Genomic DNA, 18,669 nt, shown 5'->3' with positions numbered 1-18,669 from the left:
TATTACCTCAAAGATCGCATAAAGCATGTTATGCAAAGCTATATCGAAATGAAATTATTTTTTCAAAGCTGAAAAAAAAAGTGCTCTAATAATGAAAATAAAAGACAATATTTAGAATGGCAAAACTTTTAATAGTTGGCACGACAATATATGTACACTTACAAGAGATTCTTCGCAAGAAATTCGCAAATAAAATAACAAATACAACTACAATCAAATGACGGTATTTAATGGTACCATGACAAAATATCTACACTTAAAGAGAGTGTGCTTTGATTTAAATATAGAACAGTGCAAGAGATGATAACATAAATTACATCGAAATTTGCTTATTTGGCATGAGGAAGTGGTTAGCAACGAAAGGGATCTGCCCCGGCATTGGGAACAGCCCTGGTTGCTTGCCATCCCAGGAACAATACAAATAAGTCCTTCGTGGAACACAAACCCCATCGGATCTGGATGAGGAGGTATATAGAAACTGGAGAATTTCTTTTGATTGAAAAGTAATGCTCAGTAGTTGGGGATAGGACGGTAATAAATACCAATCGGAAACTTGCAAGCAAAACTAAAACGATCTCAACGATTTTGAAGAATTTTCCTTTTTCCAAGTTAAACTAAAATCTAAGTTTAAATTTATATTAAATATCAGGAATTCAAGTTAGATGATTTTAACATCCATTATTGCAGCTTTTTTTCCCTAATTTACTGTGATATATAGTTTTTATTCTCTTTTTCTATAGAAAAACTTTTCAGTACATGAATTTATGGAATGATATAATACTGAATGGTAAAGAACACATTCTATAAGAGGACAAATACCTCACCATTTCCGCTTGTTTCTCCATTTAGTGTGGTTACAAAATTATTTATCGAAATACGATGAACACATTTTTTTGAGGCTATTTCTACTTTATATAAGTTTGAAAAAAAGTAATTTATCTCTTTCCTATTCCTTCATTTTTTAAGGCACATGGTCAAGCACCAGGTACGATTGTGCCACTTTAATATTTAAACCCACCCTAAAAGAATAATCGTATATCTGAAACAAAAGTTGACAAAACTGCCATGTGCAAAGCAAAGTTTACTAAATGGATGAAAAAAACCAGAATACTGAAGAGCTAGAACCCGATAATACACCATCTTCGAGTATAAATTTTAAATCAATCTCCATGGCCATCCTGAAACGAAAGTGGTCCCAACTACTGATCATTAAGATTGGGCGGTTGGGGCTGTTTACTTCTCGAGGGATCTGGAGCTTGGGCCGCAATAGGAAAGGAGCTGGTGGAAGGTGCAGCTTTTGGAACAGCACTCGTCCGCCACCCCCCGTGGGTTGCGGGGCATCTGAAGTCCGAAGAAATCCAGGGCAGTTTGGGGATCCACGAAGCCTTTGAAGTCTGTCATGGAATTGTCCCAGCTGGGGTAGGTATCTGAAAAAGGAGATTTAAGTTGTAATGAAAGAAAACAATTGGGAAACTTGAACGTTTAAGCTTGTTTTTTCATATTAAGTAAGGTAAATAGAATAATATTATTTTGACCAGTAAATAAAATTTTTAAGAGAATATAAAATCAGGCCTTTTTGCTATAAGAATGAACTAGGTTTGATCATAAATCGTCAAACTTGATATAAATTTTTATATAGCACTTAAAAAAAGGTAGTAGTTAATTTAAATATAAATAAATCTTTTATATATTCTCCGTTTCAAACGAAAATTGCAAATTCAACAAGACTCAGTGTCTCAAATAAATCGAAAATAGTATTCCTTATCTTAAAAAATGCAATATGAATACTACCTGTCTTCTAGAAAATTAGAATGATTATTTGTCATCTGCTTTGAGTGCATCAGTATTCGTGCCACCATTTTAATACGTACTATCAATATATTATATAAGTTTTTTTAAAAGCAGGTAAACTGTAATACTGTTACTTAAAGATTTAAATTTGTAATGATATGATTGGGAAATCGAGTTTAACAGCTAATTCATACAGTTATATTCTTTAGTATAACAAAAGGTCCGTTTTGGCAAATAATTTGATAATGGATAAACACAAAGCCAAACAAAACAATTGGATAGTATTCAGAAATGAGCTGTACTTAAAATTTATAAAATTGAACATTCTAAGTAAACATTACCCATATAAAGAATTTTTTATGTTTTTTTATTTAAAAGCGCCAAAGAAAATACGAGTACTAGAAACTCACCGGCTGTGTAAGCGTAGTTCCTCTTCCTCATCTGGATGTGGTTGGGGTCGTAGTATTCATTCTGGCAGACGGTTGCGAGAGCGTCTACAAGCATTCGTCCGCATAGCCGCATGCTCCTCTTTTGGATGGAGTGGTGTCGTGGCATTCCGTCCACCGATGCCAAAATCAAGCAGGCCACCAATAAACACAGGTACTGTAACACACAACAAAAGATCCTTTAGAGATTTTTTATGCTTACAAAATGAACATTTACTAAAGATCATTCAGAGTTTATTAAATAAGTGAAGAAACAAAGTTCAGAAGTGTTAGAGCCCGATAATACGCTATAGTGCTCTATAAAAATTCAAAAATTGTTTATGAAACGAAATGCATTTATATATAATTATCATTTCAAATTATCTGTTTTGGTTTTTAAAATTTTCTTCAGAAAAATCCAATATTGTTGGGGAAATATATTGATTTCTCTTCGAAAACAAATTGATTAAAGGAAGATTTTTATTTAATTGCAAAGTTAATCAAATAATAAAAAAAATGTTCACCTTCATTATATTTAAACTTCAACACTGTGAATAATAATAATAAAATTTTTTCCCTGTACAACAAGTATGAACTCACCTTTTCAAATTAAAAAAAAATATTTCGGTCTCGTGTATTGACTGGAATAAGAGCAATAAATTGCAAATATGTCACTGTTTCTGATACGGTGGAATCACAGAATTTCTATTTCCTTTTGTTTCCTTAGAGATTAAAACATGATACCATCAAATTCATTGAGTCCATTCCATAAAAGTATTAAAAGTGCTATTAAATTTTTCTTTTTCATTTTGAAAGAATTTTGCAGTTTTTTTCTTTCACTTTTCTAATAAATTGAAGTCTATCTGTAGAATTGAGAAATAGTTTTTCAATCCCATGAGATCTTTTCCTAAGATCTTATCCAGGTAAATGATCTCATATCTTTTATAGACTTTGAAATGAATGAAAATGGTATAATGTCAAAAATTGAATTTACACAAAATTAAAGCCATAATCAAAATGCTTATTTATGCTCTTCATTCAGTAATATTTTAAAATATAAAATAATTTAAGAAAAGTTTTTCACGAAACTTATAAAATCAATACTCAAAATATAATTAAACCAAAAATGTTTTCGGAAATTAAAGAAAACAGTCGCTTTACTCTTATCACGCATTTTATATTTCTGTATTTTTTTAAAAATTAATTTCGAAGGGCATAAAATTGATGTTGCAAAAAAGATGTGTCATTAACATGTACCGGTGATAAAATATTAGCATATCTAATATGAATCGATTCATGAAGGTTTCTGGATTCAATTTTTCAATTATGTATATAACTGCGAATGAAATAATCAGAAGAAAAAATATTTAAATCATTAATTATACCCATGCGTTTCTAAATTATAAATATCTAGACACACACATATTCTGAACAAGTTTTTACCGGTTGAATGTCAAATTCAAGCAGTACAAAAATTTTAAAAATCAAAGTGTTATTTCAGAACATTTAGATTCTGGGTTAAAAGCTTTTATATCATTATAAAAATTCCATGGCCAATATTACGGTTATGAATAAAAAAGAAATCGCAATTAGGCTTATCTCTATTTCTCGCCCTCTGATATCTGTTTCGCAACTTTATGAAGTTTTTATATCTCGTTATCAAACCCATTTGCAGCTGTAAACGAGTCAAGTGCATGTAATATGTGCTTGTTAACCTTTCCATTATTTTCACGCTTCTCCATCATGAAAATCGATATCAAGAAAGTGTTTCATCATCAGGATCACTGTGGAAAAATGTTTCCATCAGCATAAACAACCCTGATCGGTGATTCAGTTGTTATTGAAGAAGATCCAGAAAAATTTGTTTTCGAATCTCTTCACCATAAACACCTCTTCAACAACTTGCAGGCTGACAGGCTGATGACCGATTGTGTCACATGCTATTATTGATGACCCTTCCACTTTCCAATGGATACTCTTTTTTTGTTACTAAGGGCTGCCCCATGGTCCTTCATAAGGAACAGAAAGAATTTCTTCTGGTCCAGTGTTTTTTAGTTCAACGAGAAAATTTGAGATTGATTACATTTGAACAACATTCTTTTTTCTGTCTTTTCAAAACTATAAATGCATTTTATTCAAAAATATTTAAATAACTAAACATGAAAAACGCCACAAGGGAAGTTAAGGGCAAGAATGGACATGAATTTCGGGTCATTCATCTGGTGTATGAAGTTATAAAGCCTTCGAATGCTTTGTACGGTTCTAAAATTCATCCTATTTCGTCTAAATTATCACAAATGCTTAGAGAATAGGAATGGAATGGAAGATAAGATTTTTAAGCTCCATATATATGCTAGATTTAATTTACAAATCCATTATTAGTTTATTTATTGGAAACTTGTTCAAAAATCATAAGCAAATTTTTTCTTGAAATGGAATTTAGAATCTCCAATCTGCCTCTCAACGTATTCAATTTTGGTTTTTTCACACGTCTTATATTCCCTCTCACTTTTCTCATCTTTCATTTAGAAAGTACTAGTAGCAAAAAAAGTGGTGATTAGATTTCCTTGTTTTTTAGAATCTTTAATTGCTGGTTGGAAAAATTATTGTTTACAGAATGCAGACCAAGAATTAAACGTAATATCATTGTTCATATTTTTCATTCGCTAAACACACACATCCAATATTTACTAAGATAGCAATTTTATTTGCATTGCATATACATAATTTTGATTGCCATTAATAAACTATATAAAAATTCTATTTATAAATGAAAGCATTTTTTTTTAAGGAAATCATTTTGCACAAAACATATGTGTATCAGCTGATAAATGTAGGATTTACTATTTTTAGCCTACTCTACTTTTTCGGTCGAATTTTTATTTAATCGAAATAACTCATGAGAAATGCGACAAAATAGGTTGATAAAGATTTGCTGATTCTATTCGCACAAAAATGTCTGGTCTTTGATGTTATCTCTCAAAAACAACCTATAAAATACTTGAAATTCATCAATTTCGTTTTATTAAAGTTATATTCTCGTTGCTAATCTCAACCTCTTTATAAAATTTGCTATTTATATATAATTTATTATAATTTGTACAAAAATTAATTTAAACTTATGAAGAGATAAGTCAGGAAACTTACGATTGAACAAGTAGTATAAAGGGATTATTTCGCATTTTAAATCGTCTTTGAAAACTGAGCAGATTCTTCTTGAATTTGTTATTATGATATGATATTAAATTCTGTTGGTTAAATAATTGAAATTCCACTGTAAACTATGCAGCTTTGTTTAGAAAAATAATAATAAGAAAGAAAAATAATTAAATTTTTTTCATGTTGAATTGCGTTAGATTCTAGGAAGCTCTACAGAATTCGATGAAATGAAGCCGTTTAGTTGAGGTGATTGTATCAATAATGATTAGAACATCTTCCTTAAATAAAATGTTCTAAATATAAAACTAAATGCAGAATCCAAAGAGATTACAAATGTTCACATATTTCTTAACAAATAGGATTTTTTTCTTTGGAAATTTCATGTTATGTGTTTGATTGCAATTCACTATGATAAACAAAATTCAGTTATTCTACTCCAAATACTTTCTTCAGAAATTAGTAAAAACAACTCATTTTTTTATCAATAAAAGTTATCAGAAAGGAATTATGGTTTATAGTACAAAGCTCAAATCTAATTACGATGTTGATTGAGGAAAGATAGTAAGTAATTCCCTTAGAAAAGTGAAAGATACTTTCTAAATCCTTGAACTTTTTTAAGTCTAGACAAACGAAGGTTGAGAATCGGCGATTAGAAAGCTTTGATAAAAAGAAAATATCCAGCAATTAGGAAATGAAGTGTGAATAAGACTACTTCTCGCGCTATTTTCGCAATATAGAGAAAAAGAGACGATGAAAGGTTGGAACTCGAGTAGTTCTCGATCTTAGGAGGAAAAATAAGTTGTCAACTAGTGATGCGTACTTTCCATTATCTAATGTTAACTCCAAAATATACTTTCGTTAAAATAATAAATGATAATCAGTGATAGATAATTGATCAGAACAGCTTGAATATTATTGTTAAAATTGAACTTGGCTATAATGTTAAAAAAAGAACAGGAAAAAACAAAATTGTAAATATGTTGAAAAATTGGTTTTTATTTATATTATTTTATAATTGGCAAATATTTATTTTATTTTTAAGCAGAAAATGTAAGTTTATTTATTAGTTAAATCAAATTTGAATTTTCTTTGTTTTAATTTAAATCAAGACATTTCGTTTCTGTAATTCAAGTTACAATGATATTTTTCATATGCGTCTTAAAATAAAGAAAAAATATTTTAGGAATTAACATCACATTATTCCTATGCAAAAAAAAAAAGATATTGTAAGAAGAAGAAAGATAATAAAATATAATGCTATGCTGAACCCCTTGTTTAATAAATTATATTTTTTTGTTTAAGATAATACATTGCAAAACCGAATGTTTGAAAATTATATTCTTATCATAACCTACAAATTTATTAAATTTATATGCTATTACTCATGCAAAAGTGTATGAGTTTTTGGCCTATTTTATTGTAGTACATTCACCTGACTGAGAATTTAGCTAACCATTTTTCCTTATAATTTCCGAAATTTCGTGGGCTTCCAATTTCAAATGTTCTTATTTGAATCTTAATATTTAATGATTACATCTTAGATTATTTGAAGTAAATCATTTAGTTTAATTCTACTACAATATGTTTAATTACAAGCAGAATTGCAATTTAATGTAAGACTGTCTAATCTTTTTTATTTTAATTATTAGAAATTATTTTTTATCATTAAATAAAATATGACTTAGAAAATCTCAAAAAATTTGCTGACATTGGTTTAATAAAAAAAATGTATATTGAGTGCGAAGAAAAAAAAATCTGTATACTTTTTATAATATGCTTAGCAGTTCAATTTTCTTTTCACTTGATCCAGGGGTGAGTATATAAATGAGTGAATACATTTAATAAATAGAGACGTATACTGTTTCGAAGTCAAGTGTCATTAGATGTATATTCCTCTGGATAAATATATGCAGAATATGAAGGAAAACGTAACTTTTATTTAAGTAAAATATGGGCAGTCATTTTTTTCATATTATTTTTATTGAAGCATTGATTAAAAAGAAAAATTTTTGCATCAAAATTGTGAGGTGGCTTTTGTAAGAAAGAGTTTTGAAACATAGAAGAATAAAAGATATCATTACAGAAGATACAATCTGATACATCTTAGCTTTAAGATAAGTAATGGATGCATCTCTTTCCATTTAAAACTAACTGAAATGTCAGTTATGCTATATTTTTAAATAAGATGTAAAACTAGGAGAAAGTTTTTGTATTATTATCTAATATTTTGTAAATATTAAAAATACGGCAAATTAACTTGCCCATGAAAATGGATTATTTACAATGCCTTGTTTGACGTCTTTTTATAAAAGAGATACTTTTTTCTTTTACTAATATCCTTTTCCTTAGGAATGAAAATAATATTCTAAAAAAATCAAAAAGACCCTATAAGGATGCTGATTATTATTACTTTTTGCCATGAGTTTGAATATGGCATAACAGATTATTATCTAATATTATAAAAAATCTATAAAAGAAAAAAAATAGAGATCAGAATGATGAAAATGAAATAAAAGAATGAAAAATAAGCCAGACAATATTTTAATGATTTATTCCTTTTAAATGAAGTAAAACCGTTATTACAACTCGGATATTTTGAAAAATCCACAAACTATATTCTTCAAAAACTTTAACACTGCTTTGAAAATGACTGTTAGAGTTCTTGAAGAATGCAGATTATAGACAGAATACAGATGAAATAGTTTTGATATGCTATAAGGCAGACTCATATTTTTTGTCTCTGAAATTTTAATACTTTTGTTTGAAAAAAATAATTTTATTTTCGCTAAAACTCATTTGAATAAAAATTTTTAGATAAAAAATGTTTTTTATTCAGAACTTTTGAATTTTTGTAATAAGTTAAATCCTTTACTGAAATTTCAAAGAGTCATTTTAATACGATCGTAGCTTGTTCATACTACGATCGTTTAAACTTGTTGTTCACAAATAATCTAGTGTAACAAGAAATAATTTATATTTGGAAAGATAAAACTTTACTTTTTCTATCTACCTTTTTAATAATTGAGATAAAGCTAAGTAGGTTTTATTATCTTTAGATCTTTTTTAAGGTAAAAAAAGCACGATAAATTGGATTTTATATTTCATTATAAAAAAGTATTGAATACACTCAAGGATTATAAAATTTAACGTAATACTAAAATTGTAAATAACGTAAAAATAATGTAAAGTAGAGCTGGGGTGTGCTGGTTGCAAGTGCTCTCAAACTGTAACCCGAAAATTCATATATATTCCCATGAAATCTACAATAATTTCGGTAAAAAGAGCGGTGCCAAGATATACTTAGCCCAAAGGTAGCAATTTTCTTATAAGCCCTAAATATTTAAAGAATTTGTATGTTTCATATGAATAATCTAAAAAAAAAAAAATATGTTATGCGAACTTTGCCAGGAGTAATTGGTTTTAGTCATTTTTGAAGTTTAAGAAATAGATCATGGTTTGAAGAATTTAAATGAAATGACGTACAAGTATATAATCAAGTAGCATAACAATTTGAAGAAATATGCTCGTAAAGCATATTTCATGATCTTTTAAGGGAATTAAATGACAGTAGCTTGAATGTAGCTGGATGTTCGAGTCTCCAAATATTGATGAATAATTTGTCTTTGTCAATTAGAAATGAAAGCCAAATTTCACTGATTAATAAACTACTAAAAGAAATTTGCAAAAAAGAACTTGCAAACTTTTTCTCTTTACAAATGGATGATGGTGCAGTCTTATTATAGGCACAAATCAACAAGAGGACCTCTATTTTAAGCATTCGTATTAAGGGGTTTTTCTTTTTCGTTCTAAATACTCATTACTACAATTTTATGGCAGTTCTTTTTTTGCAATCTGCAAGAAGCTTGCTGCATGTCATAAAGAAATGGAATAAAAACTAGCTGACATGACATCAAGAATTCGTCAGTACTGGTCCTCCCCCATGGGATGCCTCCCTTGAGTCAAGGGCCAGACGATAATAGAAGGAAAAAAAAAAAAAAAAAGATCGTCTGTTATCTTAACAATCTCCGTCTTAACAAGAATGTTTTTTTGTCCTTTTTGGGGTCGGTAACACGATAGCTGAACATAAAAATATCTCGTAAAATTTTTTTTTCATCCCTGAATTTCCTCAGAGAAAGATCTAAAAATGATCTGATCTCTCTCTGTTGAGATAACGAGACCTTAATTGTTAGGTTTATTTTGTTTGTGTTAATGTTTTTAAGTTTTATTAAAAATTTTTTTGTCGTATTTTCCCTCCTGCCCCTTGAAGAATGCGGTGTAAACAAAAACAACTTGACGAGGAGGTCAAGGTTTGGGAGAGCAGGTCATAGAAAAAAAGTTGCGCATGAACAGGAGGTTCTTTTATATAAGAAAATTGAGATCGTTAGATAAAACGGGAGAGGCGAATGTAAGGACGGATAAAATTCTTGATTTAAAAAATTCGGAAATGAACTTCACTTAATACCAAACACAGATGTAAACAAGCTCTATGAAATCGAACCAGGCCACTTAAAACCTTTGTTGATTTGTATTTCTTTCTTTAGCAGCTCGGCTGTTCTTTTTTCGAAAGCAAACATTCGATAATATTTATTTCACTACAAGTGTAACCGATGAAAGATGAGTGTTGTTCTTCGTGTACTCAGATTTCAGTGACATCTGATTTGCACGTGGCTGCCTAAAACATGAAATAGTTTTTTAATAGGAATATTGTGCCTATATCCTAAGCAGTAAATAATATCAAGAAAATTTGGATATAGACTTTTCTTCTGAACATATTTCGTAATATAGATAATTTGATCAACGTACTAGCTTCATATTACATTATTCTCCAAGCACGTGATATCTGTCATATATTGAAAATAGGACAATGGCGAACGACAGACCAAAATAAACTGGCCAGAAGCCATGGGAATTTATATTTCTATTCAGGAAATATATTGAGATTAATCTCAATCAGCAATCAAAGTGAGTTTTTGATCGGGCAGCATTTTATCAATAGCATCAATGAAGCGGCATATTTCATATTTTACATTTTTTCATAAGTAATTTCGGTATAAAGTCATATATTTAAATTAATCATAAACTTTATTATTTCTTTTTATTATCATTCTAAGATTTTTATTACAATTATTTTTATGTTTGAACAGAATTTCATATCAAATAATACGCAAATAAACTGCTATTATTTATATTTCAAGATTAAATAGTGAGGCTCTTAATTTTCTTGTTGAAGGGAAATGCGTCTCGTTCTGTCAGAATCATTCAATATATGTCTTATGAGGAATGATTAACCGCCAATAAAGGGAAAAAATTGTATTGTACAATGAGATAAACTTCACCATCACGATAGATAAAATATTCTTTAGCGGAAAATACTATTCAGTCTACGAGTTAAGGAATCTCATAAAACAAAATTTTGCTTTCAGTTCTTATATTGGTTTTCCTAAGATCGTTATAAGTTAAAACGAAGAAGTTATCAGAAGGCATCCAGTTATATGATGAGAGAGATATTTTTTCTTTATATCCACAATTTTTTTTTTCAGTATTAGTTTATAATAAAATTTGACTTACGACATTTTTATTTTTACTATTACTTCTGTGTATTTTCATCTTTTTTTGATAGAATCCTTTATGAGTATTGATACTGTACAGTAGATTAAAACAAAAAACAATGCATAACATTACACTGTTGCCGAATTCAATACGTAACATGACTGACTAAAGCCGACCATTGGTATGTTATTATAATTATGACAATTTTAATTCCTAGGAAATGGACAGAATTTAAAGACTTAAAAATGCCATTTTAATCTCAATGGTAATAAACTTTTTCTAATGTCTGTAAAATTGATATTTATCAAATTTTATTTCAAATACTATAATCTAATGCTATTCATTTACCATCTAGGTATTTATATGAAAAAAAAACTTTTATTCAATTAATTTAAATTTTCTATGAAAATATAAAATTAAAAAAAAGAAACATTTCAATAAAATATAGAATACGAAAATTAAGATAATTTTTTCTAAAAATATCTATCGAAAAATAACTATTTTTCATTTTTAATCTCATAATTCTATATTACATCTGTAAATAGCTTCTTCGTATGCATTTAACAGTGTAATTTTATAAGCAACGTGCTATTAAAAAGAAAAAAAATTTAGTAATTATGTTTAATTTTTCTTACTGTGATACAGCAAAATTTTAAGACATAAAAGTTGTGACGAATATAAGCAATATTAATTTGAGAAATTTCACAATCTTCACATATTGTAAAAATACACATTTCTAAAACGTATTCAGAAATAAATTATAAATTATACACGTTTAGAATTTATCATTTTCATATATAAATATTTGTAAACTATCTTAAAACTTTTGAGATTTAATTTGGCATTTATATGTGCTACTATTTAGTACTTAAACTAAAACCTTACAAAGGGAAAAAAAATTATAAAATGTACTAAAAAAACTATAAAAAATACAGCAAATTTATAAAGTATATATAAAAAAAAAATTTAAAATTTAAAAAATGAAATAAAGATATCGACAAGAATCAAAATTCTTACGTATTTTAATTTTAAATGCTAAAAAACTTTTTTAAATTTTGAAGCAAAATGGACGACGCAGGTAGGTATCGAAAATTTTCCGATATATAAAGCGAAATATTACTTTAGCCTTAATATTTAAAAATACTCACAATAAAGAAATGAGATATTTAGAAATTATTTAATAAATGATAAAAAAATCATAGATATCACAATTCATATTGATATTTATTACTAACACTATTGGATTAGAAAAACTATTGTATAAATTCCTGCGAAAATCCTTTAGCGCCTCTTAGAATTTTCGTTCAAGATTCTGTGGTACATTATGAGAGCTAAAAGAGTTAATGTTGAGCTGTTTATGTTTTTCTTTACATATATATTGATTCCCTATACGGATCTGTCGCTCGAACTCAATAAATAACACACATGTAATAGATACAGATTTAATTGAAAATAATGTTTGGAATTAATATTTAATTTTAGCTTACATAGATATATAAGGTCTTTATAATTGTACTATATGAAGAAAAATGTAAGGACAGAAAGTAAATTTTATATCAATAAATTTAAAGAATTTTCCATATCGCACTGAATTATATCACTCTGAAAGTAATCTAATAAAAAATGTTCGTTATCTATAAAGCATTCATTCATAATTTATTATAATATTATAATTATTTAGTAAAAAAATTCAGTTTACTTTTAATATTGAGTTTAATTTGAGGAAATCAAACTCTTCAAAGTTTCAGTAAAATTAATGAGAAGATATAGCTTTTCCTTTAATTCTTTAATAATTTGTATCGTAATTAAAATTTATATTTTGGATAAAATGTTAGCTAACTAATATTATTAATGACTAACATTCTTTACTAGTTAATAATGCGAATAACTAGTTCACGCAATTCCCCAAGTGAGAAACTGTTGTAGGAATATGCACTCATTTTATCACAATTAATATTTTAAATTAAAAAATGACAGATAAAACTATTTATCATCATATAGAGTATTTAAAAATAAATATAAGATTATGGAGGAATATAAGTTTATGTTTAATTTTATAAGTGATTGTTTAGATAAAAAAATTTAAAATTTCATTGGATATTACAATCAATATTAATACTCCCTAGTTTTTAAATTATTTTAAATTAGCGATTAAGGTTCCTTTTTAATTTTTATAATTTTCTCAATATTATTGCTTTAAGCATTTTTAAAACTTATCATGATAACTCCTAAAGCTCCAAAATCATTGATCACGATCTTCAAACTGTTGTCATTTTCTGCGATAAAATTATCATAGAACTAACACTGAAGCAACAAGTGATTATATATATTTAGAGGGAGACTTTTCGAAACTTACCTTAAATGCCATCGTGGGAAAGAATACTTGTGGCGGGAAAACTTCGGTGGTTTTTAGCGGAGGATGAGTAGTTCTGAGGAGATAGAAGTCGCGCGGCTCGGTGACGACCAAACGATTTCGAGCGATCTTTTATACCCAAAAGCGGGGTGGAGCGAAAACTATCACGATGGAGGGGGAGGAGAGGGAGGAGCGAAGCACCCGAAGATGCACGTGGGTCTGGGAAAGAGCAAGGAAAAAAATAAAATAAAACGAAAACACAAAATTCGCGTCACGCAGATGATTTGATACGCCAAGTAATAGATTCGATAAGTTAAAATGATAGAGAGGGGGATGGTAGGGGAAGCTGAGACCCGGCAAATGATCATGAAAAAAAAGAATACTCTAAAAAGAATGGATAGGGAAGCAGGTGGGAGAGTTTACGCATGCGTTGATCGATATGATGAGATCGTCTTGAGTTTAACACCCACCCACCCTAAAATAAACACCAAATAATGCAAAGCGTTGGCGTATTAACAATAGCCCCTCCAATATCAGATCGGATACCATCGCGATGCATTATCAGAATTATTATTTGAAGAGATAACAAACAATATACGGGTTGGCGGTAAACATGAAAGGTTTTTAATACTAAAAAATCAATCAAAACACTTTTTATTCACAGAACTCTATTAAAAACAAGCTTTACAATTTAATTCTAAAGAGCTCCTTTCTTCAAGATGCAGAAGGCGAACTATTATTATTCTATATTTTCAGATTTAAAAAGTTTTTTTCCTTTTTAGATTACTTCTAAATATGAATGAAGAGTCCCATAGACATATAGCTGATAATGTAAGTAAATTTGTTCGCGAATAAAGAATCCAATAGACATAGCTAGCTGTTAATTTAAGAAAATTTGCATCTCATATTGATTATTATTAGACTGCATAGCTGATAAGAAGGGCCTGATAAATGGCAATGAAATATCTTTTGTTATTAAAAGAAGTTTCAAAAATTCCATGAACTTCTGGAATTAACGATTAAAGCGTCTAGATAATTTTAGCACTTCAAAAGTATCATATAATTTAAAGTTTAATTCATTATGTAATTAGATTGTTATAAAAATGTGATTATTCTATATTTTCTCTGTTAATAAAGATATGTCTTGTTAATCTTTATTCGGTGAACTCAGAGTCAAATAAAATTAATGAGACTTAAGATGTCAATAACATTTTCATTCAAATGGGAAGCTATAATTTAAGATAAAGTAATCACTTCTATTCATGGGATATTGCTATCATTAAAAATATATCTTTTAATTAATATTCAAGAAAACTTTCCTTATACTTTATAAGTATTTGTGAACAAAAGTTGAAAAAACTACTTTGTAGTTTGGAGTTTTACAGTGTGTAAACTATTAATGGATTTCACTTTCATTTAAAGACAAAAGTCATGGGATACCTCCTAATAACATGTCGGACCTCTTTTTTCCTGGCGAAGTGTAGCAAGTTAACGGGGCATGGACTCAACAAGATGTTGGAAATTCCCTACAGAAATATTGAGTGCATGCTGTCTCTATAGACGTCTATAATTGCGAAAGTGCCACTGGTGCAGGAGTTTGTGCACGAACTGACTTCTCGATTATGTCTCATAAATATTCAATGGGATTCATCCATACAGGTAGTCAAATCATTCCCTGGAATTGGAATTGTCTAGAATGCTCTTCAGGCCAAACGCATACATTTGTGGCTAGCTAACATGGCGTATTGTCATTCATAAAAATTCCTTCGGTGCTTGAAAACAAGTAGATGAACATAACCATTTTCAATCAATGTCCAGTTTAGTTGGATCAGAGGACTCAATCCATTCCATGTAAAAGCAGTTATCCCAGACCATAGATCCATGGCACTAACCAACTCGAACCCTACAATCAGTTCTTACCAACTGAATTCGTAACACATCTGACGAAACCATGACTCTCCATTCGTCTAGGGTCCAACCGAAATTTCCCTCTTAAAAATTAAAGAAGAAAATTTAATGGCAAAATTCGTCCAATGCATTATAATAAATACTACTAAATTTTGGAAATTAAAAAAATGATTAAAAAAGAAGTTTAATTTGTTTGTGTTTCTCAAATTAATATTGTTCAATCATTTTTTAAAATTGTATTGATACTTTCATATACAAATCATAATATTTTAATGTTAAGATGGAAATATTAACCTTCTTTCGAAATAGAGCAATAGCCGTTTTGATTTCCTACTCAATTTGTCAAAAGTTATTTGGGAAATTGCTGAAATGTGCTTTTCCAGTTAAGAACATTTTAATTCCAAAAACGAAAAATTTTTCTAATTTACTCTTTTCAATAAATGTTTATTCATAATGAATCAATCATTTCGAACCTATTATGGAAAACAATTATTTTAAACATCTTTTCATTTAAATAGTGTGAAGAATTTGCTGTCCTGTTACAATGGATTAGAGTTGCAAATTTCTGAATGGACATTTGCATTCTTGAAATAATATAAAAATAATGTTCTTATTTCATTCCGAATTGTCCTATATTCCTCCAATTAATACGATTTTAATTTAGAAGTAATGCCTTCTAAATGAATTTTTAGAGAATTAATAATTTTTAGAAAGCAGGTTTGTTGGATAAAATCAATCACTTTACATGGCTGCATTGATAGTTCAATTGAATTGGACTTTTTCCTTGAACAGCAATTTCATTGGTTTGAGCTGTTGAACTGGCTATCCGAAATGGCCTCTAAATTTGTACTTAAATACCGTTTTTGGCGTTTAAATAAAAATCTATCAACTTTAGACAAAATACAAATTAAAAAGCAGTAGATATTTTTAAGATCTATAAAAAAACTATAAATGTAATAATAACTAAATTAGATCAGGTATAGATTCGAAATAAATGAAAATTTAGATTTTTTTAAAACTTGAACCAAATTTTTCGGATTCCACTTAAAGTATATGTTATACAGAAGACAAATACTGGTAAAAAATTTCAGATCGATATTTATATTATTTTTTAAAATATTCAAATTTGGTGAAAAATCAGGGATGCCAAAAATGTCTTATGTTCTTTTTTTATTATCTGAATCCGAAGCTAGAAAAAAAATCTATTCCAGAAGAATTTTTTTTTTTACAATTTCGAATGGTGTTCCAAAATTGTCAGCTTTCAAAATAAGTGGTGAAAAGTAAGTATATAGACAATTATTTTGTCCAATTATGAAGCGTGAATTCATTTTTCTCTCCACTATTAAGCTCGTGATCAATCTTTTAAATGTTTTTCGAGAATTAATCACCATAAGTAAATTGTTTTTTCATTTTCAAAATTAATTTTTACATCTCCTTTTGAAAATATGCTATTATGAAAGTATTTCAAAGCTTTAGAACAATTCTTTTATTACAGAATTTCTTTTCCTCAGAATCTGACTGCTAAGAAAATATTTATTGTCATTTTAGGTCGACATTTTTTTTAATGTAGTCGAATTTTTCGGAAAAAATTTCGATTTGAAGTTTGTAGCAATTATTTTCTTTTATACAAACAATGCTTAATCGTTATTTCAAGACTTTTGCTAAAATAATATATGAATAAAAATATTTTTCTAAATTTTCATTTATTTTAAATTTATTCCTGATATAATTACAATATCATTTCGTTTTAGGCCTTATTTAATAGGTCTTTGTAGTATTTATTCTACATTTTAATCTTACTGTTTTATATATCCTTTTTTTTCTAAGGTTCATAGTATATTATTTAATTGCCAAAAACAGTGTTAAAACTTTCATTTTCATCTATTCCTATCTAGTAATATCTCCAGGTACAAATTTAAAAGTCAATTTTGGATAATCAACTCAACAACTTAAACATAAAATTACTATTATATATTTTCCCCCCATTTCGCCATTTTTCATTATAATTCAACTGGATTATAAATGAATATTAAAGGTTAGCTAGTCTAAAATTGTTTAAATTTTATTATTTCAAAATTCTGCATGTAATCTCCCTCCCCACTTATTACTCAAATCGTCCACATTAATAAAGGAACTTCAAACTCTTTCTTTCTTTTTATTGTAGATTTATAGTCATGCATTACAATATTTTTTATGCAAATTATACTCATATTACTTTAAAAGTTTATAAATTTGCTATCTTTTAAAAATAAAGTTCATTTCCTTTATTGAATGCATTTTAATTTCACAGTCTAATTATAAATAACTATTAAAAGTTTAACTATATAATCTTTCAATAAAAACTGAAAACGGCTGAAAATATAATGATTTTTAATGAAAACTTAAATCATTGTCATTATCGAATTTAATTGATTATTTTAATCAAAAAACACAGCTACTCAAATTTTTAAAAAAGTTTTTTATTTTTTTATTTCAAGGCTTTAAATGGAAACCTAAATTGTCTTTAGTACAGTTCCTAAATATTGTTTGAAGTGATCAAAATTTATTTTCAATCTTTAAATTGTAACTTCCATTTCCATATTCAGTTCACAAATCAAAGATTCCAGTAGAATTAATCAAATAAGATTGATGAATTAATCATATAAGATAGTATTATAGTATTTTATTTGATATAAATTAATGAATTCATTGTAACAAAAAATCATAATACTTTTAACAGCAGATTTTGCAAATAGAAAGACTCCAGAAAAGTTAGTATTAAAACAATAACAGTTAAATCAGTTTTCATAGGAATTTCGCATTAAAAGACATAATATTAAATTCATGTCGCATACAAAAAGTCATATCTATTTTTAAAATAGGTATGCTCTTTTAAAAGCACTGATGGAACTTTTGTTCGTTAAAAGGATATTTTAATTGCTGCAGACGAAAGGATTCCTAATTAGATTTTATTTAGAGTAGATTTTAATGCAATCCAATTTAAAGATTAGTTTTTAATTATTAATATATTATAATAGAAAAATATTAATTTCCACCAATAATAATATCTTTACTTCCATTTTTAAATAATTGATATGAATGATGAATCTAATGAGTTTAATTAATATCGCTGCTCAAAAACGTTTGGTTCCAAAAATTAACGTTTATTTCCGGAAAATAACCTTAGAATGCATTATTTTTTCCCCTTTAATTCTAATTATTCTTAGATTCAAAGAGCTTAAAGAATTTTAATGGAATTGGAAAGTAGGAAATGATGGCTGCTTAGGGGTATTTCAGATAAAATTAGGAGATCTATAATTGGAAATATCAAATGTCGTTCCAAAAGTTTAATTGTGAAATTCTTTTGGTGGTTGAAAATGTTGATTATGTTGAAACAAATAGAATAATATGCTCAATAGAAAAATAAGATTCTCCTAGTTTCTTAGTTATTCCAATAATGAAATTCATGCAAAAGGGATTTCTTATGACAAATTATACTACCTA

The 18,669-nt window shown here is 27.9% G+C and overlaps 1 protein-coding gene across 1 annotated transcript; it reads right to left on the bottom strand.

The window, feature by feature from the left end:
* Window positions 1–208: 208 nt before the first annotated feature.
* Window positions 209–13,431, bottom strand: LOC129989240 (bombyxin B-1 homolog). Its single transcript, XM_056097628.1, has 3 exons — window positions 13,282–13,431; window positions 2,202–2,394; window positions 209–1,427 (listed from the first exon to the last, which is right to left on the bottom strand). The coding sequence occupies exons 1-3, from the start codon at window positions 13,291–13,293 to the stop codon at window positions 1,234–1,236; spliced, it is 399 nt and encodes a 132-aa protein (XP_055953603.1). The 5' UTR covers window positions 13,294–13,431; the 3' UTR covers window positions 209–1,233.
* Between the last annotated feature and the right edge of the window lie 5,238 nt (window positions 13,432–18,669).

The sequence above is a fragment of the Argiope bruennichi genome, chromosome 10, assembly GCF_947563725.1.
Source record: "Argiope bruennichi chromosome 10, qqArgBrue1.1, whole genome shotgun sequence".
Classification (NCBI taxonomy): domain Eukaryota; kingdom Metazoa; phylum Arthropoda; class Arachnida; order Araneae; family Araneidae; genus Argiope; species Argiope bruennichi.
Note: the sequence above shows the minus strand (reverse complement) of the source record. Positions and strands in the feature narration are given on the sequence as shown.

What these genes read in the sequence shown, in the direction of transcription:
- LOC129989240 (XM_056097628.1), bottom strand. An exon ending in GAACTACGCTTACACAGCCG is followed by an intron (nt 1,428 to 2,201) that starts GTGAGTTTCTAG and finishes CTCCTTTTTCAG; the next exon opens with ATACCTACCCCAGCTGGGAC.